The following is a 27,550-nucleotide window of genomic DNA, read 5'->3' on the forward strand; positions in this document are numbered from 1 at the left end:
CTGTGCCTACCTGCTGCTTTTCCTGGGCAAAGGAAGGTCTTTCTGCAAATTAAAAAAGAGAAGGAATCCCATTAGTTATAGTAAGGCAAAAAGTAGATTGGAATCTACTGGTAGATCTCTGTGCAACTCATTTATTTTTATTTATTTTATTTGAATGCCACCTTTATCTTGATGGGCAAGGATTTCAAACTTCCAAGTAATACAGTTGCAACTCAAAATACTTTTTCTTCTAAATCAGCTGGTTGGGAAAAACAAACAAACAAACAAGCAGAACAATCTGGAGTTGATTAGTATCTAAACAGGGTTCCGGTACCAATGAAAAATTCCTGAGCTATTTCCTTAACACCTGACAAATGTCCACTTGCCTGAGCTACAACTTTGCCCAGGACAACCATTGTTGGACCTCAGGGTTCTGGTTATTTATGAATGAATGAATGAATGAATGAATGAATGAATGAATGAATGAATGAATGAATGAATGAATGAATGAATAAGAGAGAAGCAAAGTAGATCTTGCAAGACTCCAGCTCCATACCCGAGTTACAGACCCAATTTGTGAATGAGGATAGGGAGCCTGTCCTTTGCTTGCACACCTCGCTCTTCATAAAGAAATCTTACTCTGAGGACACCAGCCTCAGCATTTCAAAAATACACTTCCCGTGTGAGATCCTTTCTGCCTTTCAGTTTTTAACAATACAGAGAAAAGGAATCATATGTATGGAATGCAGCTCCCCTGGAGGTGGTGCGTCATAGCAGTCGATCACCAATTCTTTATTTCAACAAGCACCACATTTACCTTTGAGAAATTTGCACAGGACTGGAAGTGTGAATGAGCAGGATATGCAGCGCAGCCTTGCCCAATCTGGCACCACCAGTTGTTGTTGTTGCTGCTTCTGTTGTTGCTATTATTATTAGCTACCAGATGTGGAGGGCTATCATTCCTATCATACTCAGCCAACATTTGTCCATGGTCAGAAGTGCAAAAGTTGAAGAGTGAGTCAGGCAGACTTGTGTCTGGAGAGAGCACAAAGCAGGTGTCTCAGAGGATCCCAGAAAACCTTTCCAGATTAAGCAATGGTCAGGATGTGCATTTCCAACGATTCCATAATGCCACAGGGGAGGGAGGGGTTAGGATGCAAAGATGTGCATAAAACTCTCATTGCTTAGAATGCAGCTTTCTTTTTAAAGAAATAAGAAAAGAAAAGGCCAAGGTTCCCAACCCCCCGGGGTGAGCGGTGCACTATTGTTTTGTTTTTGGTTATTTTGTATGTAAACAAATGAAATTTAATAAACATTAAAAAAAAAAAAACCAAGATTCTACGCTTTATGGCTACACAGATGATTTAAAATACAAATAGGCAAGCTTGGAAGATTCAGGGAACATTTTTTTTCCTCTTTAGATTTTTTTCCTTTTAGACCTGCATGGTTCCATCGGTGTGTGTCTCTGTGTCACCAGTTCTGGTTTTAGGAAAGAAAGATATTGGTCTAAAACAAGATCTCAGGGAGAACCCTACGGGAGGAGAATCACAGGCCTGGAAGCGCTCTCCTAATGTTTTGGAGGGAAGATGTAAACATGTGGGGCTTTGGAGGCCACAAAATACCCTTGAGGGGAGTACTGTACTTCATTTCTACCCCTGATTTAAAGTATGTGATCACTGAATGCTTAATGAAATCTCAAAAGCCATAAGTATTTTATATTAAGATTTCTGGTTGCCACAGGGAGTGGCTTCCATTCCTGCTACAGCTCCCTCCTTCCGGCCTGAATAAATTATGCATAATTTAAATAGTATAAATAACAAGCTAGAATAGGGTAAAATGAGGGAGGTAAGGCATATGTATTCAATTTACACAGTGTTCCCAAGCTGTAAAATTTAGTTTTTCCTGCTGCAGCGCTTTGAATATCTCAGATGCAGAAATTTAATTGTAGCAGACTGAGGAAAGCCCTGTTGAAGGAGTGATGGGCTGACAGACAAAGGGGAGGAAGACTTTTATTAGAACTGTCATGGTAGAAGTGGAGCCAAAGCATGGAGCAGAGAGGTGTAGGTGCTGTGAAGGGCAAAAGTCAGAGATAAGGGTAGTCGGAGAAGCTACAGAAAGATGACAGACAGTCACTCAAAATCTAAGCTGCTTTCCAGTAATAGATTGCTTGAAGGCCTGAAAGCATTTTGATTTTCCGAATGCAACAGACAGTGCTATATATGGTTCTCAATGAGTTGTTTTGACAGGCATATTGGATTTTTCCAAATTGTCCAAGTGCCAAGATACATACCTGTAAAACACTAGGTCAACTGTCAGAAAACTTATTTATGGCACCCTGCTTCAGTCTGGATCACTCAAGCATCGTAGGCAGCCCCAGGGGTTCCTGGTCCTAGTGGGGAGGGGGCCCTCATCCTGCCATGATGGGGTGAAGTGTTCCCCAGCTAGGACAACAGGATGTCCTTAATAGGTAGACTTGCAGTATCCAGCTCCATTGTACATACTCTTCTCTTTGAACACCACTGAAATATCTGCAATTTCCACGTTAAAGTAAACAGGTTCCCCCTGTTAAGCTGCTGGAGCACTTACACTGAATTTTCTAATAGCCCTGTGGCACCTTTAAGACACACACATTTTATTTGTCATGCACTTCTATGGACTGCAGTCGACATCTATCTATCTATCTATCTATCTATCTATCTATCTATCTATCTATCTATCTATCTATCTATCTATCTATCTATCTATCTATCTGTCTATCTGTCTGTCTGTCTGTCTGTCTGTCTGTCTGTCTGTCTATCTATCTATCTATCTATCTATCTATCTATCTATCTATCTATCTATCTATCTATCTATCTATCTAGTTAATTTGTACCCCACCCATTTAGTCACCTGACTACTCTGGGCGGCTAACAACATATAAAATAAACAATTTAAAATATAGGAACAAAGTACAGTAATACATCAATAGACAAGAACTCAAGATGGAAGAATAAAATAAATCAAGAAGGCAAATGTAGACAGACATTCATACAACTGCAGAGAAGGAATGGCAGATGAAGGTATACAAATTGCTGTCTACTCAGGTTATAGTCCATGGCTGAAATACCGATGTACGTTGCAACTAGAATAGGTTCCTTTAATCACTGGAGATGTGGCGAGTCAGCTCCTCTGTAAATTCCACTGATTCGATGGACCTACTCTGCTTGTGACCTAACTACTGGATTTTCAGCCTATGCATCCAAAGAGGTGGACAGCAGTGCATGGAAGCTTATTTCAAATCAACTTTCTTACCTTTAAAGGTCCCATATGACTTTTTGTTGCTTTTTTACCTCCCTGCAATCAATGTGTGTGTATATATGTGTGTGTTTTGGATTTCTGTTCTATGAAGAAGTGCATATTGTTGTGATAATTTAAGATTAAAAAAAGAAATGGACTGTTAGAATCTTCCCCTTGTTTACATTAAGAATTTATGTCAACTCCTCCTCCTATTTAAAATACTGTACCTCACAAAATGCAAAATAAAATGATAAAATCTATCTTAAAATTATTAAACATGCTATAACTAATAATTAACTGTGAAGCAGACAACTGGGAGGACAGGACCCCTGTTGGCGGCAGCTCAACCTCTTCTGTTGATTGGGGAGAATCTCTTAATTATCCGGGAGAAAGAAGCAGGGAAAGGATATGGAGGGGATAATGGGGGAAAGGAGGGGAGTAAAGATCAGCTCCCAGAGGAAGAGAAAGTGATGACAGATGAGGATATAAAAAGGGGAGGAAAAAGTGGGAGAAGAGGGACTGAACAGGAAGGTTGGTGAGAACCAAGGAAAGGTCTGGAAAGACACAGTTGAAGAGAGGTGGCAGACATAAAACTTGGTCAAGATAAGAGAGATGAAAGAAAGAAGAATGGGAACGGAGAGTGAAGGAAGACCCCTGGGCAGGGAACCCATGACCTTTGGAATCCCTGAAGTAGAGGCACAGAAACCCTCATACTGGGGAGAATGAGGCAAGCAGGGAAGAGTGGGGACAGGAGCATAGTTTGCTGGTGACATCTGAAGGGCAAATATACCCTGAGCCAAAACCCAGGAGAGGGGGTTGCCAATTACCCCTGGCTCAAGAAGGTTGAGCGAAGGAGGGAAAAGAGCTGACAACCTATATCTACTGGGGCTGTATAAGTTGCCCCTGCTGTTAGACCCTCTGCCTTGCTTATATGAAGCCCCTGCTACACCCCCAAAGGAAGCCGGAGACTTTACCACTGAGAGATTTTAAACTTTTTTTTTGGGGGGGGTAGGGAATGGACTAGTAAGTTACCTCGAAGAAGTCGTGTTGTAAATTCTTGTTGTTGGATGTTGCATATGTTAAAAGTTTAGACCATTGTACAATAAAAGTAGTTGTTTGGCAAATCACAGACTCCTGCAACATGGAAGTAAGCCTGGGTGAAGGAGGCCTGACAGGCATAGCAGTTAAAGGAGAGAACTAACCCGAAATGCAGGGAAAGAAGAAGAGACAGGGAGGGAGGGAAGTTTGCAATCTTTCTTTTTAAAATGTTGTATTAAATGTTCACTTCACACTTACAGCCATAAGTTCTGTCCAGAAGCCTGTTGGTGACTTACATATATTTTCATTTCTATCCAGCCTTGGCATTTTATTTGGATTTATTGCAGATGGAGTAACGGCTTCATCCTTTACACTTCATCCATATTTCAAGCTGCTGGATAGCTCAGTGGTTTAGAGGTTGGGAGTTCGATTCCCCAGTGTGCCTTCTTGACAGGGGCTGGACTTGATGATCCGTAGGGTCCCATCCAGCTCTGCAGTTCTAAGGTTTCCTATTGTTAAAAGCTACCAAATTCTCTCTGACTTGGCTCCTCTCAGGTCAATAATTTCTCTTCAGTTAACTCTTTTTATAGGACTGTCCTATAAAAGAATGGGGGTCATGGTGGCGCTGTGGGCTAAACTGCAGAAGCCTGTGCTGCAGGGTCAGAAGACCAAGCAGTCGTAAGATTGAATCCACACAACGGAGTGAGCGCCTGTCACTTGTCCCAGCTCCTGCCAACCTAGCGGTTCGAAAGCATGTAAATGCAAGTAGATAAATAGGGACCACCTTGGTGGGAAGGTAACAGCGTTCCGTGTCTGAGTGGCACTGGCCATGTGACCACGGAAGATTGTCTTCGGACAAAACGCTGGCTCTATGGCTTGGAAATGGGGATGAGCACCGCCCCCTAGAGTTGAACACGACTGGCCAAAAATTGTCAAGGGGAACCTTTACCTTATAAAAGAATATTCCTCACACCATCTACAAACACAAAGCTTTTCTTGGTACAGTATTTCTAGAAGGATCACCATGGGTTTGCCCAACCTTGTGGTAGAATTATTTCAAGAAATTCACAACATTTAACTTGATCTTATGGATAACAAGTTTCAGATATGCCCCAGTGCAGTTCACTGATAGGGGACAGGTTGACATTCCTACATAAAGGCTTGAATTCATGTGGTAAGTTAGGAGCCTCAGTTTAAATTGATCACTAGTTAGATGAAAAACATTTACACTGCTGGGCCAGCCCTACTATTAGGGAGAGTGAATTAGTCACAGCACAGAGGCAGCAGGAAGGTGTTGGAGGAGATAACTGCATGCCATACATCCTGCTCAACATCTCCTTAGCATCAAAGTACGAGTCCGCTGCCAGTCAACTTGTCTTTTAAAGATGGAATGGAAAGGGGAGCCATCTTGTCCATCACTTTCAGGTTTGTTACCCATGTGGCATTCCATGTTTAAGTTAAGGCTGAGTTGCCATGTGACAGCTACCATGTCAGGGACCTGTAGCTACAGTGGGAATGACACTGCTATACTGGCCTTTCAGATACAGCAGGTGAGGACCAACTCAACATAGAACTGGCAAGGTGGAAAAGTAAAGTGACTTTAAACTACCTGGCATCAGTTTTTTTTGATAAGTCTTGGACTAAGCAATATGGCATGATTACCCCATTTCGCAGAATGTGGTAGGAATCTAGAAGGTCTAATGTGGACAGTTTTATTTCAGATCAAACGTGAGGAGAGCCATTTGTGAACTGGGTGCTCTACCACATACAGTAATTCCTTGCTAGCAAACAACTAGCATGATCAGGGAAAAACCCACATGATCGCATGCCAGTTCACTGCTTGCAGAGAGTGCTGTTATGATGTTAACATAATGGAGAGTTCAAAATCCAGAAGTTTATTCCACTTCTCTACTCAGTATATCCTAGAGCCACCATTTACCACCTCATTCTGTCATTCCTCTCACAGGGTCCTGTAGTTTCACACAGATCTCCAGCACATTTGTTCCCTCTTCTCTGTGTGTTTCCCAAGACATCGCTTGTCTCTCTGAGGGTGACAGCAGATGCAGACAAATAAACAGCGAGTCCTAAATCCTCCTTCACTGGGACAGGTACAAGTAGACCCAGAAGGAAGGAAAGGCTCTAATGTGGCCCACGTTCATTTCAATGATGCTTGGAAATATAAGAGAATATCCCGGTGGGCATGACTCCTCTGAGATTAGGGGGAAGAATATGTCATTTGGCATTTCTGCCCAGACTGCCAGACTTTCTCATGCTTATTACATCACCTTTGCACAGCACATTAACCAAAGGGTGGCTATTGCAAAACAGCTGGACAAGATCACATTTCACTTTTGTTGATTTGGAACCTGCTGGGGAATCTGCAATCAGACTCTTGAAAGGCCACCATGATTTCCACCCAGCTGGCTCTTTGGAAGTATATACTGGAGAGGCACACAAGCATATTAGATTATGATGTAAAATCACTACATCACACTTATTTCTCTAGGCAGAGTGATTCGAGAAGAATGCAGTGTTGATTCATTTGTAAGGAGGCCATACTTCCTGCTCCTTTTATATCAGGGCACTGGGGAGGGTCGGGTCCAGGGGCCACAGTCAATCCATTTCCCACCCAATTCCCTGGAACCTCCATCGGTTGCACCAACACTATTTTCCAAAATGTGGCCAAATGAAAGGCTATTTTCTTGGGGATTGGGAGAAGTTACAGAAGACTTACAGTGAATTAAACTGGATAAAATCGCACGCCTTGGAGGCCTCTGGGGGTCAATTGGTCAAAATATTTTCTCAGCACTGGTATTATTGGTTCCAGACCAATAAAACTGAGAACAGGTCTTGCCTAGAAGCTTTTCTGCAGCTAGCCATGATCCACATAATGCTCATAATTCAAAAGAGTGCTCACCCACTTTCAGCCTTATGATGCAATTCAATTTTAGAGAATTTCTCTGGGGAGACATCTCTGTGGGGGTGTTGGGCCAAAGGCCAAAGGGGTAGTGATTTAAAAACGAACATTTATTAGCTTAATTTAAGTTCCTACTGCAGTAATCATGCTTTAAAGGCCATTTAATCTTTTGGAATGAGAAGACAACCCATACAAAACTGTGAAACTACCCAATATGGTGTCACACACAAGGATGTGGTATAGCCTGCTAGAGAACTTCCACAGACCTGGATTCAGTCCCACAGACAGTTCCTTGTCCTGTTCATACCCAGAGTTTAAGCTGGAGCTGCTTGTAGAAAGTAATGGAGAAAACATATTTTTTAGTGTAACTGATTGGGCAATCATATGTCCACCCAGAAACAAAGGATAGTAGCAGAGGCAGGAGTCAGGGAAATTTTTTAAAAAAAAAATTCTTTAAAAATATTTCTGAATTTGCTCTAGCTATGCTAATATAGAACATTTATTTCCATTTGACGGGGAAGAGGATTCTGTGGCTGAGAGTCAGTAACTTATGGCAAACCTGCTTTAGATTTCCAAACACTTCCTTCCCCATTTGAAACAAACATTAGATCACAGTATTCAATCTCCTTAAAAGAAGGCTCAAGTCTACTCCAAACTAAAATTCAATTATCAGTGGTATACAGGAGAATTATGCCCCAGTGTTTTGCATGCAGAAACATAATCAGAAATCAGAATGAGAGACTAGGTCTCAGGATGTAGAAAGATGAAAATAATTTTTATTCTGATTTAAAAATGCACACAGCCTTCCTCAGGAGCTGTGTATAAAAACAGAAATAAATTATTTATAAACAACAAGCTCAGGACAACCATAAACGTCTATAACTACTGCTCATTTTTGTATTCATACAGACAGTATTGTATCAATTAATATGCATTCTATTTTTATATGAATTCTTCACAGCACGATCTTTATGCTTCTAGTAATTTTGATTATAAAACCTTGGTATGTATCATGCATGTTGTTATAAATTGGCAAACTGCTTTCTGGTACCATTGGATGTACCAGTGTCTTGTGTTTTTGCTGCAAGCAGAAACATACTAAGGCTAATTCTGAATTTCTCTATTGTTCTCTATGAGCAGGGCCTACTTCGGATGTGGGAGAGACAATAAAGGGCAAGAAAAGTCAACCCAGATGATGGGCACTGTATGTGATGATGAACCCTCACCACATTTGGACCCAAAATGGTTGCAGCCCATGGAGAAGTCATAGTACATCAACTCCTCCTCAGAACTCAAACTACAGGTAACAGAGAAGGAAAAAATGTAAATGGAGAGTATTCAGATTTGTTCAATTCATAAAGCAGAATGAAGGCTGCAATCTCATATATCAGGGTGAGCAATGTATGGTCCTCCAGATGGTATCGGACAGCAATTCCCATTCAGCTCTTGCCAATGGTAAGGGATTTTGGGAGCTGTAGTTTTAAGGGCCACATAATCCCCATACTGATATTTATGAGGAAGTAGATTCTACTGAACTTAGGAGAACTTCCATATATAAGATTGCACTGTAAGTAATGCGGACCCAGAATAAATTAGTCACAGGGTAAAGTAACTAGATCCAGTGTGGTGTAGTAGATAGAATGGTGGACTACAGTAGGTCTTGAGAGACCTGGATTCAATTACCTGGCTCTGTCATGGGAATTCACTGGTGTGGAACTGGTAGAACCACTCTAAATATCTCACGTACCTGGAAAACCCTATTAGGGTTGCTATAAGTCCGTTCCAACTTGACAGGACATAACTAACTTAAGTAACTAGAAGCTAATCCATTTTAAGTTTCCTTTGGAGAGAAGAGATGGACAGCTCTAGTAACTTCCTGCATCACTGGGGGGGGGGAGAGGTATATTTATAAATAAAAAGCTTAAGACAGAATAGTAAATGAGCAACAGGAGTTCAAACACTCTGTCAGTTCAAAGCCTGGGCTATCAGCCTGCATATAAGAGACCAAACCTCTTAGTCTTTTCCTCTATCCCACCATCTCCACTGCTCTGGATGTTTATGCCTTCCAAACACTGGCTGAAATCTTGTTGCTTTGTGTAGTAGGTCACAGCTAGAGTAGGCCCATCCAAATCAACAGAACTTTTCAAGGGGCAGACTCCCTAAACCTCCACTGATTCAATGTGTTGACTCTAGTGTGAATTACTACCCTAAGCAACAGGATTTCAGCCAGCGTACGTGCCACTCATACTTTGCAAAGAAGCCTTCTTTCAACAAAAGGCTGCACATCTGACTTCAATGGGAGGGTGTGCTCAAGGGAGAAAGTCTTAGCCCAGTACTTCAGACCTCTATACTGCAGGTTAATGCTACAGAAATAAGAGGAAATAGAAATGCATGTCCTCTCCAAACCATGCCTGTGTCTCAGAGGATGCTGAGATACATTGTGAAACTGCCAGGAAGGTGAAGCCAATTTAACTTCCAAGAAGAGTCAATCAGAAGGACTAAGCAACAAAATGCCATTCTAGGAAACAGTGTCAGCCACAGCAACATAAGAGATTTTCTCCTAGGATTTCCTTTAGAAGCAACCAACAACTTAATGTTTAACTTAAACAGTAACTTAATCAATTGAACACTCTATGAACAAATGTTAATCTAAGTTAATTAGGTTTTTGGTCCCTCTAAAATCTTGACTAATTAGGTCTTTTGTACTAATATCCCAAGCTGCAACTTCAGATTACCACAAAGGACGGACTACTTTCAGCACTGGCAAACCAACCAACCAACCAACCACCAAAAAACAAATCAAATCAAAATCAAAATGAGAACATGGCTGAATGCAATTTTGCTTTTAAGGGCAGAGGCAGATGGTCTAGATAGCCCATGATAAGAGCAGTGTAGAATGTATGTTTTTCTTGTACTGTATATGTGATTCAGCCGGACATCCCTGTTTGAGAATTCAGACTTGAAACAGATGTTGTGCTTTAGTTCTGAACATTAATCACAAAACAAAGCAAGTCAATTTGCAAATTACACAAAGTAACAATAGTTCTTCCTGGGCATTCAGATGCTTTCAATAATTAAGGGATTTCTTCTTCTAGTGACCAATTGTGTATAATGTCTGTTTCTACCCTAAGTCTTCCTGACTACACTCCTGCATCATGACAGTTCTCTACGGTCAGGAGACTATGCTTCTTAGGATAAAACACACTGCTACTTACTGCTCTCCTACCAGAATCAGAATGATCATATAACCACTTGTTAAGCTAGTTGCCTTTTTCATTTGGCCATGTGGAGGAAGATAATTTTGGCCTATTTTCACTTCTCATTGGAAATACAAGGAAAACTTTTCCCTTTCATGTTTAAGCCTTTTCCTTGAAGTTTTTTTAAAGTTCTGCTTTGTGATAAAACTGTTGATAATTTATGTACAGCTGACAGAAATACAGGATTAAAGAATACCAGTTCCTTATCCTGATGTGCTCACTAACTTTAGCATCTCAAATTACAACAGGTCCAGATCAATTCAAATTCCACTTGCCATTCCTGTTAAATCAAGCTAGTCTTATTTGTAGTTGTTTGACCTGCAGGAAAACTATATAGCGATCTTATCTATCATATCCTGTCTAACTGCTAGTGCCGAAGCCAAGACAGCATTTCAGAAACAACTTGATAGCATTCATTTAATTGGGCTCTACAACAGTTTGCCACATTGATATGCTAAATAAGGTGCAGCAAAAATTGAAGTTCATTGCAATTCTGCATTGCCCGTCAATGTTGCTCTCCAATTAGAATAAAGATATTCCTATCCATTTCAAGCAGAGTTTGCAAATAATAATAATACTAATAAAATAAAACTTTTTTGTTCTGTTCCGCTCTAAATCTCCCAGCTAGCATGGTCAGATCCTGGCAGGTGTCATCCAAAAAAGAAACATTTGCAAGCTGCGATTGCAAACCCAAAAGCCAATCCAGAAAAAGAACACTACTAATAGTTTCTCAAATTACTGTTTGTGTGCAGGATTTCTCCCTAAATACATCCGTGACTTGGGCAGTGTTTTTGTTTGTGTACTTAGTGTCTTCCAGTTCTTCTCTCTCTCCCCAGTATGGCAGCACATGCGGCACCAAGCATAAAAGCAGCCCTAGGCAGGCCCCTGTGGCACACCGAGGTCTACTTGTAATGGCTTTCGGTACGCTGCTGAGTGAACACAGAAAGCCCTGCTTGGAGTGACATGCCAAAAGCCACCACATGCAGCCTCCTGCAGCTGCAGCTGGCTCACATGGCTGACTGACTCTGTATGTGAGCTACATAAAAGTTACTATGAAGAGCAGTTGCCTCTTGGGAGGCAGAATCAACTAATTCTGTATCTCTGGTACGAGATATATACGTTACTAACTCAGTTTGTTATTGATTCCGTCTTGCAGAGAGTGCCTATTGTATTCATAAAAAGCACGTGCATAATGCTGCAGTGGAAATTATTATTATGATTATTCAAAAACTCCAGGCACAGTCAAATTATAAAAAACATTGACTGGTATTATATAATAGATCCAAGTTTTAACCAAAATCCTAGGTAAAGGTAAAGGTTCCCCTTGAAAATTTTTGTCCAGTCGTGTTCGACTCTAGGGGGCGGTGCTCATTCCTGTTTCCAAGCCATAGAGACAGCGTTTTGTCCGAAGACAATCTTCCGTGGTCACGTGGCCAGTGTGACTTAGACACGGAACACTGTTACCTTCCCACCGAGGTGGTCCCTATTGATCTACTTGCATTTGCATGCTTTCGAACCGCTAGGTTGGCGGGAGATGGGACAAGCGACGGGCGCTCACTCCGTCACGTGGATTCGATCTTACGACTGCTTGGTCTTCTGACCCTGCAGCACAGGCTTCTGCGGTTTAGCCCACAGCGCCACCACGTCCCTCGACAGCGCCACCACTTCCCTCAAACCAAAATCCTACGTATCTGTTAAATATCGACGCAGTATGTATGCTGTTCCTAATATTGCCGTTTTTTGTAGCTCTGATGGTGGTGTGAGTTCTAAGATCTGCAACTGCTTATACTACTGTGTGAAATGGCTTGATATTGTTCCCAAAGCCCCAATGACTATGAGGATGACAAGTGTGTTTCTTCCAGAGGCAAGACGTTTTGATTGCCAGCTGTCTGTCCTTTGTTAGTCTTTCCAATTCTTTATTGCAGTGTCAATGATCTAGACATTTCTTTTGTTTTATTACTACTCTGTCTGGTGTGTTATGTTCTAGGTGTCTTTGTCCGTTTGGATTGATGTTGCAACTCCGTGAGATGCCAGAGCTGAAGATAAAGAATCGAAACATCTTGATTGTGGATGAAACCCGCTTCAGTGGCCCCTATAGTCACTGAAGCTTTAGGAACAATATCAAGAAATTTCACACAGTAGTATAAGCAGTTGTAGATCTTAGAAATAACACCATCAGAGCTGGGGGGAAAAAGGGCAATAGGAACAAAATATATAAAACCTATATCTGTTATATAATACCAGTCAATGTTTTTAAAATTTTGATCGACTGTGCCTGGTGTTTTTGAATCATCATCTGTCAAGTCAATCCTGACCTTTTTCAAGGCTTTCTAGGTACCAAGTACACTACTCAGAAGTGGCTTATTCTACCCTTCTTGTGTGGGCACTTCTGGGACTGTACAGCTTTCCCACGGCCGCACAGGCAAGCACCACTCCTAGGAAGCACGGTGGAAAGTTAATTTGCAAAAGAAATATCTCTAAGTGACCTCTCATTTCAGTAACTAGGAGGATGGAATGTGATATTTTAAAGAGAGCTATTATGGAGGCAGTACCAGATGAGTTTTGAAAAAAGTGACCCAATACAACCAGAAAGACAAAAGAAGCAGATTTAAAATGGGACAGAGGATGGCACTGTAACACATGTTTCACAATGACATGGCTTTCTAAAATTTCAGGTAACATTTATGTTCTTTTGAATTATATGGGTCACTCTATATATGTAGCACAAGAGAAAGATTTCAGATCTTAATGTTGGATAGGATGAATAAATAATAATGTGGGTCTTTTTCCTTATACTGTAATTCTTTACCTCTGTGCATTATGAGCACAAACTTACGTTGCAATCCTATACATGTGTACTTGGGGAAAAAATCCCACTGAGTTTAATGGGTTTATTCCCAGGTAAGTGGAGGTAGGGTTGCCGCCACTGTGACCCTTGCTATTTAGGCAATTTGCCAACACCAGCATCACCAATTAGGGAGGGCGGTGCAGTAGATATATCTCACCCACTACCTTCTAGAAAGCTGGAATTTATCAAATTGACAAATGCGACTTACCTAATAAAATACAAATATTAACTACTGTATTAATATCAAGGCTATGAAATTTTAAACATAATGAAGGAAATTTAGGCAATTATCAAGTAGCAGAAAGGGGTGTGTGTTAAATCTTACTATTATGATGACTGGGCTACCCGGTTCTACCAAGTAACTCAAAAAAGTGTGGCACTCCAAATAAAAAAATTTGAAGACAAAAACTAGGTGGCAGTCAACACCAAATTTTGCACACTGGGAGAAGGATGTTTGCTCTTGATCGGTGCTAAATTTGGGACTGTTTGGGCAAAAAAAATTTAGAGTTTTCACATTTTTAATAGCAACACTGTTTTACCCCCGTGCAGAAGCAAGCAACCTGGAGCTCTGGCTGACTGAAAAAAGATGAAATACATACTGGCGGTACCAGAACACAAAATTTTGGACAACATCTTTCAGTTTTTTCATGTATATGTGAAGTAGTGTGGAGAATATATTCGCAAAGGCTTTCCCGGCCTGAATCTAATGGTTGTTGTGGGTTTTTTGGGCTCTTTGGCCGTGTTCTGAAGGTTGTTCTTCCTAACGTTTCGCCAGTCTCTGAAGATGCCAGCACTCTGTGCTCTGGTGTAGTTGGCTTGGGAGTGCAGTATTTATGGCTGTGAGATAGGCTTTTGTCTTTTTCTGTAGATGGGTGATTAGTGTGTATTGTTGTGGGTGTATTGTTGTGCTAAGGAGAAGAGATTATCTGTTCCTGTGGTTGACGGGTGTCATTAGCTCGTCTTTCGTGTGTAGTGATCCCCTATCCTTGTGGCAGGGTAGAGTTCGTTGACCTTTTGCACGCTGTATTTTTGAGAGCTAGGAGCCAAGTTTTGTTGAGCTTCACACTTTCCTCTTTTTTGTTGAAACTGTGCTGGTGCTTGTGGATTTCAATGGCTTCCCTGTGCAGTCTGACGTAATGATTGCTGGTGTTGTCCAGTATTTCAGTATTTTGAAATAGAATTTCATGTCCAGCTTGGTTTAGGGCATGTTCAGCTCCTGCTGATTTTTCTGGTTGTTTTAGTCTGCACTGTCTCTCATGTTCTTTGATTCTGGTGTGGATGCTTCATTTTGTGGTTCCAATATATACCTGGCCACAACTGCAAGGTATCCAGTATACTCCTGCAGTGGTGAGGGGGTCTGTTCTGTCCTTTGCTGACCGTAACATTTGTTGTATTTTTGTGGTGGGTTTGAATACTGTTTGAAGGTTGTGTTTTTTCAAAAGTTTCCCCATGCAGTCCGTGACCCCTTTGATGTATGGCAGAAATACTTTATTTGTGGGTGGCTGTTTTTCTTCTTCAGTTCGTTGTTGTCTTCTTGGTTTGATGGCTCTTGTGATTTCATTTTTGGAGTAGCCATTTGCCTGTAGGGCCCAGTTCAGATGGTTGAGTTCAGTGCTGAGAAACTGAGCTTCACAGTTCCGATTTGCACGGTCTACCAGTGTTTTGATTATGCCTCTTTTTTGCTGTGGGTGGTGGTTGGAGTTTTTGTGTAGGTATCGGTCTGTGTGGGTGGGTTTTTGTAGACCTTGTGTCCCAGTCGGTCAGTTTTGCGTAGGACCATGACATCTAAGAACGGGAGTTGGCCCTCTATTTCTTTTTCCATTGTGAATTGTATATTTGGGTGGATGCTGTTGAGATGGTTGAGAAATTCTTCCATTTTTTCTTCACCATGACTCCAAATTGCAAAGGTGTCATCCACATATCGGAACCAGACTGTGGGTGCGAGGGGTGCCGAAGTCAAGGCAAGTTTTTCAAAATGCTCCATGTAGAAGTTTGCTATAACCAGGCTGAGGGGGCTGCCCATGGCCACTCCATCTGTCTGTTCATAGAATTCATTATCCCACTGGAAATAGCTGGTCATTAGGCAGTGTTGGAAGACGGCCTTGATGTCTTCTGGAAATATCTGCTGGATGAGTGTCAGGGTGTCCTTTATCAGTACCTTAGTGAACAGGGATACTACGTTAAAGCTGATCAGTCTGTCCCCGGGGTTGAGTTTTAGGGTGCTGATCTTGCTTATGAAATGTCCTGAGTCTCTGATGTAGGATGAGGTTTGTCCAATGTGGGTCTGTAGGAGGGTCGCTAGGTGTTTGGCTAATTCATATGTTGGGGGGCTGATGGCACTTGCAATGGGCCTGAGTGGGATTGAGTCCTTGTGGATTTTGGGGAGTCCGTATAGTCTTGGTGGGAGAGCTTCTATCTTGCAGATACGTTGAAGGACGTTGGGGTGCAGGGAGGAACTCCTGATCAGCATGTTTGTTTGTTTTGTGATTTTGTTGGTTGGGTCCCGTTTCAGTTTTCTGTAGGTGGTGGGGTCTAGAAGTTCTCTGATTTTGTCCTTGTATATTTCCGTTTCCATGATTACTGTGGCATTGCCTTTGTCTGCTGGCAAGATGAAGATGTCTGGGTCTGAGTTCAGGGACTTGATAGCATTTCTCTCCTTTCTTATTATGTTGCTTTTGGGGGGTTTTGCTTTCTGTAGGATCCTAGTCACTTCCCCTTTTATTTCCCCTGCTTTTTCTTCTGGAAGATGATATAATGCTGATTCCACGTTGGCAATTATGTCTTCCACAGGAATTTTACTGGGTGTGATAGCAAAATTTCCTCCTTTGCTTAAGACAAGGTTTCTTCTGGGGAGAGTTGGCGTCCCGATAAAAAAGTTGATGGTGATGCGTGTGGTGTCTAGTGTAGGTTTCTGTTGGCTTGTTTGGCATTTGTTGAATTTCTGTTTTTGTCTGGTTGCGTGGTTCATAAATTCTTTTTCCATCTTTTTGTAAGAGAGGGTATCAGTCTTGTCCCAATCTTGACTTCTCATTTTTTGGCTGGTAGTGATGTGTAGGCCTAGTAGTTCTTTGTCTGTGGAGTCCAGTTTTTTCCGGGTTGTGTGGATTCTTTCCCTTAGGAGGGCATGTTCCAGGCGGTCATAGATGCGTCTGGCCTGTGGGGAAATGATGGTCCTTTTTGTCCTGAGGAAGGCTGGTATGGTTTGTGTGTCTCTGCAGCGTAGTAGAAATGTTAAGCTGGCGCCCAGCTCTCAAAAATACAGCGTGCAAAAGGTCAACGAACTCTACCCCGCCACAAGGACAGGGATCACTAGAGGTAGCATATGCACGCCCCTCACGCACGTGCCTGACACACCCACCTGTTGGGCGAGCCCAGGGGAGGAGGCAGGCTCACAAGGGAGAGCGGACGGGCTGTCAGGGCCACGTGGAGCCCTCCTCGCCTTTGCCCCATCGCCCTGCGCTCCCGGCCAACAGAGCCCAGGAAATTCAAATGGCTTCCCCACCGGGCTCCTGCCTCCTGTCACAGGGTCTCTCCATGCTGCTGGCTTTCCAGCCAGGCTCCGGGAGGCTGCACCGCCATTTGCGTAGGTGTACGAGCAAGCACGCAGGCGCAAACAACCTTTGCGGGGGTGGGAAGTGCATGCGGGGGGGGGCGAGAGGTCTGTCTTGGCGGCCTGGTTGGGCTTAAGCCATGGACTGGCAATGGGCTGCGGACCAGGGGTTGATGACCTCTGTTTTAAAGGACAAACCACGCCAATAAATAAATAGTTTTCCTTTCACAGATAAACTGAACTGGTAAGAATAGAAGAGACAATGAACAAAGCATGCTTACAAGAAGTATCCATGCAAATCTCTTGCAGCAAAGTCGAGTATTGCAAGCACTTAAAAATTAACAGATCTAAGGTAGCATATGTTTATGTGGGCCCACTACATCCAACACATGAACTGTTGTCGTTAGCATCTACATACACAGTTAAGTACACAGCTACAAGAAAGGCGAAACATGGAAACATCGATTACCATATAATAATGCAGAGGTGACAGCATAAAGAAGCACCAGTATAACTTCTATATTCAGAAGAATGATATTTTCAACCAGCAAAGCAACCTGACATGACTTTTCTGGGCATGCTTGAAACATTTGCTCTGTTTTCTTTTTTCCCCCTCAGGGATCAGATGCTGTTGCCACTATGTGGGTAGACATTTTTTGCAAATCTGTTGTAAAGTGTGGTAACCATTGGATAATTTATCAAAAGGTGAGGAGGTGTAAAATAGACATGTTTTTTGTCTCAAAATGACCACGTGCAAGTATCAGAAAATTTCCCCCACAATCTGGCAAAACCATCTTCATCCGTTTGACAACACCGGAATTGTGTGTGCTCACGTATTTTTGTGCAGCTGGTTTACTTCAAATCCACAACTATGAGCAAGTGAGTAGCTGATGACACTTTCTGGATTCTACTTGGATATGTTTTAAGACATGAAAGCAGCTAAACGCATGTCCATTAATTGTTCTAGTATGACACAGGCATTTTATGGGCAACCCAGATCTTTTTCAGGGGCTTCAGATGCTTGTGGGGGGAGGGAGAGATTACTACAATATAATCCATAACAGCAGCACCTACTGAGCATGAGGAGAAGTGGAAACAACCAATGGGAGGTGCCACATTGGACTGGCACTTTCTTTGGAGTAGACAGTAAGGAAAAAGTCCAAACTACAGTATTTTCAACTTGTGATCAATTATTCAATTTGTATCTCTGAAGGAAATCATACCTTCCCTCTGTTTCCTGCTATTGATCTTTACTTTTCCCCCTCACTTATTCCTGGTACTCAGATGGGAGTGTGTCAATCGTGAGGGATTTTTATGGTCTTTTCATGGCTGTGTAGTTTCTTTGCTTTTTTTTTGGCATCAGTAAAAGCTGAGGACAAAACCCTACAAGCCATCTAAATGAGAATTATCACCAGAAGCCTTGTGGCATCACGAAATATCATTACGTATTTATTTACACACACTGGCAATGTATGGGTCCTCTCTTCCCCTTTCCCCCTGAAAGCAACAAGTTCTGACTGAGGTCTACGGATTTGCCCAAGGACACCCATTGAAGTTTGCAACTAAGCTGGGATTGGAACTTGGGTCTCCCTGTTCCAACCCATCAGGCTGTTCTTGGACATTTCAAACTAATCTAGTTTGAGATGCTTAGAACAGATATAACCTCCCCGATTGTCTGTTTTTTTCCCCCTTTTGTTTTGTTTTGCTTTCTTTTATTTTATTTTCTCGTTTCTTTCACCGTATTTATCAACTTCATCTTGAGTTAATATTTTATCTCAAAACTCTGGATGTTATATGTGGAGTGTAGGAAAATGTATTTTTTTATCCTTTATCTAGATTCATAGGTGACTGTTCTTCAGATCTTTTCTTCAGATTAGGTACACATAAAGGAACAATCAGATTAGGCGACTGTTCTTCAGATCTCTTATCTAGATTAGCTACAATTAAAGGTTTCTGTGTCTCCATTGAATTGTTAGCTTAAGTTAGTTTGAAACATTAGGACCCACATTTAACTGATCTGGAGTAGTAAGAGCTGAGATGGATTTTCTGATTTATTTCTCTCTCTCTCTCTCATAACCATCAGCAAAAAAGAAACTACACTTTTCTCTTCATGTTATAATTTCTCCATATTACAGTTACATAGCCCTATGGTTTATCGTAACAAGTTTATTTTTTCTGCTATTATGGCATTTTCCATTTTCTACTTCATCACGGAAAGTTTTTCCATATTCTTTCCTCTCCAGGAATCAGGTACATGTATTTCCTTTCGTTATTACTTGTGCATTATGTTCCCATTTTTTCACAAAATGAACTGCAGTCACAAATCTTTCATAGTTACTGCACCTGAAAAAAATAGTCTTGGTTGTCACTAGTTAAGACCCGATTTTCTACTGGAGCATCTTATTTACATTATGGCAATCCTGATTTAACCCAGGAAAGAGAGCCTGAAAAGGGATCCCAGTTAGATTCTTTTCTTCGTCAATGTCCATCTCAAGATTGCTCTAATTTTTAAAAAAACTATTACGACAATAACCTACCACTTTTTACAAAGATAAGTAAACACAAGAACAGCAGTGGGTCTGGACACACACACACACACAGAGCACAAGGAGACCTTGTGGACATTCCGGTTATTGCTCCTCCAGCAAGCCAGAGAAAGGAACCAGAGCTCCAACGGCGGCTGTGTTCGGATGCCATAATAAGCAAACTAAGAACTGGACATCTGTGGTTTGTTCAGCTCAGGGATGAGATCTGTGGCCCTCCGGATGCTGCTGGCCTATAATGACCATCGCCCCCCCCCAGCCAGCATATACAGTAGTGAGGAGCAATAGGTGTGGCATCCCAAAGCATCAAGGGAGGGTCATGGTTGCCCATCCTGGTTCAGTGGCTTGTGCTGCCAGTGGGATTGAGCCATATGTAGCAGCGCCCTGCCCTTGCTTCATAGGGCACTGTTCCCATGGGTCCTTGGTCCCAGATATCTGAATGCCACCCAAACGATTATGCCAGCCACTGATACGGAGCGATCGCCAAGTGTGCTGAGTTGGCTCTGCTTGGTCACTGCCGAGGTCCCATCCATCTCCTGTGAAGCACTGCCGTGTGACAGCAACGCTTGAATGCTGCACCGAAGGAGGAGGCTGGAGGCACCTCTATCCGTACGAGGAGGACAACTCATACAGTGCTGCCACTACAACCAAAAATATATGTTGTCTGTCTGTCTGTCTGTCTGTCTGTCTGTCTTCCTTCCTTCCAATAACCTTAGAACGGCAGAGGTAGACGCGACTGTGTCTATCAAAGACTGTATCTATCAGATTCCTAACAAGAATATGCCAACAAATATGGAAAACGAAACAATGGCCCACAGCACTCAAATGTTCAATATATATTTCACTTCCCAAGGAAAGCGACATCAAGGAGTACAGTAACTATAGCACCATTGCATTATTTTCCCATATATGTAAAGTGATGCTCAAGGTATTGCAACAAAGACTTTTACCATATATGGAGCAAGAAATCCCTGTTGTTCAAGCTGGATTCTGAAAAAGAAGAGTCCCGTGAGATTGTATCTCAAACATACTCTGGCTACTGGAACATGTCATTGTGTTTCAGAAAAAGATCAGTCTGTTTTATAAGCTACAATAAAGCCTTTGACTGTGTGGATAACGAGAAGCTATGGATTGTTTTAAAAGAAGTGCCCATGTCTCAACACTTGATTGTCCTGATGTGCAACTTATATTGTAGATGAGAAGCCAATATTAGGATATAAGATGAGGAAATAAGCAGAGGTGTTTGTTTTACAAGTGTGTACTTTATCTCCCCTTCTGTTCAATCTGGATGCAGAACATATCATATCGAAAGATGGATTAGATTCAGGTGAGGAAGGAATGAAGACTGGTGGAAAAACATCAATAATTTATGATGTGTTGTTGGTGAAATTTGTTCATGTGTATATATTTCATTTTGATTTTATAATTATTATGTTTATTGTTTTTAATTCTGGCTTGATGATATATTTGTTTAATCTGTAAACTGCCCAGAGTGGCCTTGGCAGCCAGATGGGCAGTACAAAAGCGAAACAAATAAATAAATATGCAGATAACAATGACCTGACATGACATCTAATGAAAGTCACAGAGGAAAATGCAAAAACAGCACTGAAGGTGAACAAGAGGACAAAAATCATGATTACAGAAGAACTACATTAATGTTGACAATAAAGAAATTGAAATAGTTAAAGATTTTGTATTCTTTGATGCCATCATCAAACCAACTAGATACTGCAGCCAAGACATCACTGAGACTTGAAAGGGCCGAAATGATGGCTCATGAAGTGTAAGGATATGTCACGGCAGAACATGGCCAAGATGACTCACAGTGATGTAGTCTCAATTTCTACGTACAGATGTGAAAACTGGACAGTGAGGAAAATTGACAAGAAAAAAAATCTATTCATTCAAAATACGATATTGGAGGACAACTTTGCGGATGCCATGGACTGCCAGACAAACATGTGAGTCCTAGATCAAATCAAGCATCAGCTCTCTGTCATACTTTCAGCACCTCTCAAGACAAGTTGGACTTGGAAAAAACAATAATGCTAGGAAAAGATGAAGGCAACAGGAAAAGAAGACTAAATATGAGATGGACTGATTTCATATACTGTATAATGACCTCTTCAACATTTCAGATGGCCTTGGGTTTGCAAGAACTGAGCAGGGCTGTTGATGACAGCACTTTTTAGAACTCATTAATCTATAGGTTTGCCATGCATTGGAAATGGCATGATGACAAACAATAACGAGAACATGTTATTTCCCTCCTCATGCAACACGACAGTGCAGGTTATCCTTGAAGCTGGGGCTTCTGTATGCCAAGCATGCGCTATTCTGTCCACAATCCCTCTCCCATTATACATAGTAGAATTAGCACAAGATATCACACTCTGTACCAATACTGCTTTGTGCCTCTCTAATTCTAGTCAGGAAGTGCATTCAGAAGAGTAAATCACACAGAAATAAAGAGAATAGGCACTAACTGTCTCTTGTACCCATTCTGAGATAAATTTGTTCAAGTTTAAAGAACAAAGAGTGCCTTAAATTTTAAATCAGGAAAAAGAACAGTTTTGGAAAAGCATCAACCTTCACTAAGCCAATGAGATAGGTCTCTAGGGTAAGTTAATAAACATATTTCCAAGAAGCAATGGCAAACACTTCAGGCTGTGTTAGCATACAGCGCACACAGAGTGGTACTACTACCGTGTTTCCCTGAAAATAAGACAGAATTTTATATTAATTTTTGCTCCAGAAAACGCATTAGGGCTTATTTTTAGTGGATTTTTTTTTCATGTACAACAATCTACATCTATTCAAATACAGTCATGCCATCATCTTCTGGTTGCTGCACAAGGGTGGAGGGCAGGGTTTCACTTAATGGGGGCTTGTTTTGGGGGTAGGTCTTATATTACGAACATCCTGAAAAATCATATTAGGGCTTATTTTCAGATTTTCAGGGAAACAGGGTACAAAGCATGGCCCATAGGTAGCAGCTGTTTTATTCAAGGTAAAAAAAAAGACAGCTATTTCAACATTCACTTGTTCTGCATTTTTAATAGGGGTATTAGGACATATTGCAAAGTGATGTGCAGGGCTCCATTTGCCACTATCTTTATTTATTCCAGAATGATTTCTACGAAACTGGTGTTCTGTTACAGGTGATAGTCCCAGTGCTGCATCATTTTTGTGAACAGGGGTGCTGTCCATGGCAGCCATTTTGTAACAATATCCAGATGACCTCTTCTATGCTCCAGATGGCACACAGACCCAAGAAGTTTGCGGACCTCAGCCTTAATGGATTCCAAGCACACGCACACACCCCAATTGACGGGGAAGACTCAAGAAATCAGTAGCCATAGGCTATGTCAGAGTGGTATGTTGCAGCACCACTGCCTTCATGAATGAACTGCAGGAACCCCCATCATGATACTGGAAGTAGAATACATAAACCTGCTCCTCATCCGGCACCTTCTCACCTTGTGGGAGAAGTGAAAATATCAAAACCCAAAGGCATCATCAGGGAGTCCCCTATGAAATGACAGAAGTGGGTAATCCATTTTTCTTCCAGCAAGTGTTTCAAAGTCACACACATTGTGTGCGTGCATGCATGTGCATGTGTGCGTGTGCATGCGTGCATGCGTGCATGAGCACATGCACACACCCTTCTCCACAAGTAGGCGCCGATGAAGTGATTTGTTTTTTCTCTCTGAATTAATCAGCATCCTCTTTTCTGTATGCAATCCAAAGTCCCTTATTTATTTCTTTTAAAAAAATTCTTTATTATTTATGTCTTTATCTATTAAATATTTTTTATTCACAGGTGAAACACAGAAGACTCTAATCTGGAGGGGGACCCCCTCTAAACAGGTAGGGGAAAGATTGCCGTTTCTTCCCGGGGCCTTTTTATGCTAAATTTTAACACACACACACACCCCTTCCAACATTAGGGTTAAGAAAGTGCCTGACCCCTGTTTTTGGCACCAACTGCAATTGGACAGTGACTTCTGTAACTTAATTTAGTCTTCTCCTGGAGGATTCTGGGAGCCCGCGTCCAACGCATCAGGAGGGGTAAACTCATGCTGCTTCTTTTGAAGCAACACTTTATTTTGTCTGTCCTGAATCTCCTGCCAGTCCGCCAAGAGCCCTGCATTCTCCTCCGGCACTGGCGATAGTCCCAGAAGAATCAGCCAAGTGGAGCTCCCCTCCTCCTCCTCCAGCAATCTCCAGCTACCCACTTCCTCATTTCTTCTCCCACCATGTCATCCCTCACCTACCGGGAACTTCCTGCTGCAGATGGTACTTACTTGGAAGAAGGACAATAGTTATTAGAGCAGAGAGGGCGAAGCACATGCGGCATTTGCATTCTATTCGGGCACCCTGGGCCTCCGAATGTCACCCGCTATTTACTCATCAGCTGCCAGCCCTGGAAGGTGGGTCAGGAGATACAACAGAGAGGGGGAGTTGCTGCTAGGGATAAACTAAAACCAACTGGACATGAGTTCAAGTCCCCACATCCAGCCACAAAGATTACTGGATGAATCTGATCTAGTTGTTACATATTTTTGTCCACCCTATGGTACCTCACATGAATATTGTGTGAGGAAACACTGGAAAAGCAAACATCTTGAACTCCTTGGAAGAAGGGCGATATAAAAATTTAACAAAGCATTTCTAGGCATCACTGAATATTGCTAAATATAGACTGAGCTGTGAACAAGAGGTCCCCAGTTTAAGTTTCAAATTTACTAGCCAGCTTTAATGAAGCCCTGTCCAAACAAATACTGGACGATAGTGCAGGTTGGTGCTGGAGCTCATGATTGTAACCTACCTCTTGTTAAGGTAATTGAGAAAAGATACATGAATTGCTATGACTGACCGATCACAAACACGTAACAAGAAATATTATTATGAAACCGTGTGTGTGTTTATAGATAATAAATGGTTGACGTTGAAAGGCACGAGGACTGCTGCGAAATTCAAGTTACATTTAGAACAGTGCTATGCAGACTATTTATATCTGCAGCTTCACAGATAATACTGAAAGCGCTGCATAATAGGGGGTGACATTTCGTCTGTAGCGTCCGAACATCCAGCACTCTAAATCTTTTGCTCTCCCAGGTTTTTGGGCTTCAGATCTCATTAGCCCCACTCAGCACGGCCAACAGTAAGCGACTGTGCAGGAGCAAACACATCACCTGGAGACCCAAATGTTCTTCGCCACATTTCTAACCACTTCAGTTTCTGCATCAACACCCAGCCACAGCTCCCCTGGAAATAAACATGCAGAAACGGTATACATCCTTCTACACAAGCCCAGCCACATGTAGCAGAGAGGTGTGTCAGCGCTACTTAAAAGACTGCTTTAAAAATATATGTAAAATAAGTCACTGGGTATTAAAACAGTGCCTGTGGCAACATACCAAAACAATCCTAGAGGTTCTCGCTGCTTGCTCAACCTCAGGCAGCACATGCCACTAAAGCATTTTTTCTTTTTCTTTCTTGTCCCTCTTCCCCCCACCCCTTCTCCCTCACTAGTGTCATCAGAAGGGAAGCTCAGTACTGTGCACCAATAGTGATGGTTTCCCCTCTCCCCTGACTAGTTCTTAGCATGAGTCACAGGTACGGCTGGGCTGTGGGTTCTGCAAAGCCACAGCTTCTCCCGGTGCTTGCAGAGAATCAGGGTGGATTCGATTTAAATCACAATTAAAATTTTAAAAAGTGGATTTCATTGAAAATTTCAATAGAAAATGATTTTTTTTAAAAAAAAATAAATTGTGATTTAAATTGTGCTTTAAATTAACTTGATTTTTTTAAAAAAATCATTAATTTTTATCTACCCTGCTCAGAATGTATCGTGCTCTTTTTCTCTCTACTGCTGATTACAACTTATACAGCTCTATAGGACTTAGCTGCAGTCTGGAAGACCTCCGTATCTCCCATATGAGCCTTCCCAGCTTTTAAGATCTTCTGAGGAGGGCCCTTCTCTCAGCTCCACCACCTTCCCAAGCTCAATTGGTGAGGACATACGACAGGGCCTTTTCAGTGGCTGCTCTCTGGCTTTAGAATGTACTGCCCTGAGAAGCCAGGTTGCCCCCCCCCCCCGTCCTTCCATCCTTAGGCAAAAACACTCCTCTTCAAGCAGGCTTTTAAGCAATACAGTGGGGTCTTGACTTGAGAACTTAATCCGTATTGGAAGGTGGTTCTCAAGTCAAAAAGTCTGTAAGTCAAGTCTCCATTGACCTACAGTGCATTGAAAACCCATTAATCCCGTAACAGGCCGTTTTTGTTCCATTTTGGTTTTTTTCTGGTCTGTAAGTCAATTCTCAGGCTGCAAGTCAAACCTAAATTTTGCGGCCAGAGAAGTCTGTAACTCAAAAAGTCTGTAAGTCAAGCCGTCTGTAAGTCAAGGGTCCACTGTACATTGTATCAGGAAGGCTGGTTTTTAACTTACAGATTTTTAAATTTTCAATGTTGTATTTCATCTTGGCTTTTAATCTTAATATAGGTTTAATTGTTTTTAATAAAATATTTATATAGTATTTTCAAACTGTGTTTGTTTTTATAGTTTCATTTGTTGTGATCCACCTTGGGTCCCCCCATGGGGGAAAAGGTGGCATATAAATATATATTATTTATAGTATTTATATTATTTATATTTATATGCCAAGGTAGGCTCTGCAGCCTGTCAAAGTCCAATGTGGTGAACATCAAGCACAATAACTTAGGTATGGAAAGGAGAGCATGAATATACCTACAATAATTAGGCAGAAAGGCTATTGTATTCTCACTCAGGTATAAGCTCAGCACCTATCTTGCTTGGATTCAGAGATGGAACACCATTAGAGTCCTTTGGATTTATCAGTGTGCAACCCATGTTACTATTTTTCACATACTTTTGAGCTTTGACCAATTATGGATATAAACTAAAGCTGGTGGATGATGGGAGTTGTGGTTCAACACACCTGAAGAAAGCCAGTTAGGAGAAGGCTGACACACTGAATTCCCTTTATTTCAATACTTGGCAACTTACAGAATCTCTCAGATAAACCAGGGTTCCAAATAAATCTGGGAGAGGAGGGTGAATGCTTGAGCTGTGCTTCTTAAAAAGCAAATACAAAGCTATGAGCTCCATTCTTCTTTCCTCTATGCCTCATATCAGATGGTGAAAGGGCAGCATGGCATTTCAAAGGAAGCAGAAGAAAGTTATGGCTTTGCCCTAGTACAAGGATGGTAGTCAAGGCATCAATTCAGATCCTTATTTACGTAGCCCTGTACTAACGTTATCTCCCAGAGATACAAAAATAAAATCTGGGAAAACAGTAAGAACGCAGCTGCAAGACACCATTTAGTATTCAGCACGTATTTTGCAGAATGAGTTGCAGAAATGATTTGCAACAGGAACATGAAAAAATATTGTTATCTTGGCCATAGGTACAACTTCAGGAAAGGTGGGACGCTGCCCCCCCCCATGAAAGGAAATCCCATGCCATCTTCTCCTTTCCTCATAGTCCACTGTTATGGAAATGCATGATGGGATGTCATCATCATAATATAATTCCCCCTATTCCACTGCAGATTTCTGTAAGTATGCATTGGAGAACTGCTGGATAGCTCAGTGGTTTAGGCATCTGGTGGTGAAACCAAAGGTTGGGAGTTCAGTTCCCCACTCGGCCTCCTTGACAGGTACTGGACTTCATGATCCATAGGGTCCCTTCTAGCTCTGCAGTTCTAAAGTAATAGAAAGAAAGAAAGACTACATATGTTTTTTGGTTGTAGTGGCAGCACCGTATGAGTTGTCCTCCTCGTACGCACAGAGGTGCCTCCAGCCTCCTCCTTCGGTGCAGCATGCAAGGGCTGTTGTCACACGGCAGTGCTTCACAGGAGATGGATGGGACCTCGGCAGTGACCAAGCAGAGCCAACTCAGCACACTTGGTGATCGCTCCGTATCAGTGCCTGGCATAATTGTTTGGGCGGCATCCAGATATCTGGGACCAAGGAACCATAGGAACAGTGCCCTCTGAAGCAAGGGCAGGGCGCTGCTACATACGGCTCAATCCTACTGGCAGCACAAGCCACTGAACCAGGGATGGGCAACCATGACCCCCCCCTGATGTTTTGGGATGCCACACCTATCG

The 27,550-nt window shown here is 42.0% G+C and overlaps 1 protein-coding gene across 3 annotated transcripts in view; it reads right to left on the minus strand.

Annotated features, from left to right (window-relative positions):
* MAST1 (microtubule associated serine/threonine kinase 1) overlaps positions 1 to 27,550 on the minus strand; it is a 106,745-nt gene that overhangs the window by 73,179 nt on the left and 6,016 nt on the right. For 2 of the 3 annotated variants that reach the window (XM_078386596.1, XM_072991534.2), the window contains exon 2: positions 11 to 42. The exons of the other annotated variant lie outside the window; for it this stretch is intronic. In XM_078386596.1, coding sequence (XP_078242722.1) covers positions 11 to 42 — 32 coding nt within the window. The remainder of the gene's footprint in view (positions 1 to 10; positions 43 to 27,550) is intronic. 3 annotated transcript variants of the gene reach the window in all.

Source organism: Pogona vitticeps, chromosome 2 (genome assembly GCF_051106095.1).
Source record: "Pogona vitticeps strain Pit_001003342236 chromosome 2, PviZW2.1, whole genome shotgun sequence".
NCBI lineage: Eukaryota > Metazoa > Chordata > Lepidosauria > Squamata > Agamidae > Pogona > Pogona vitticeps.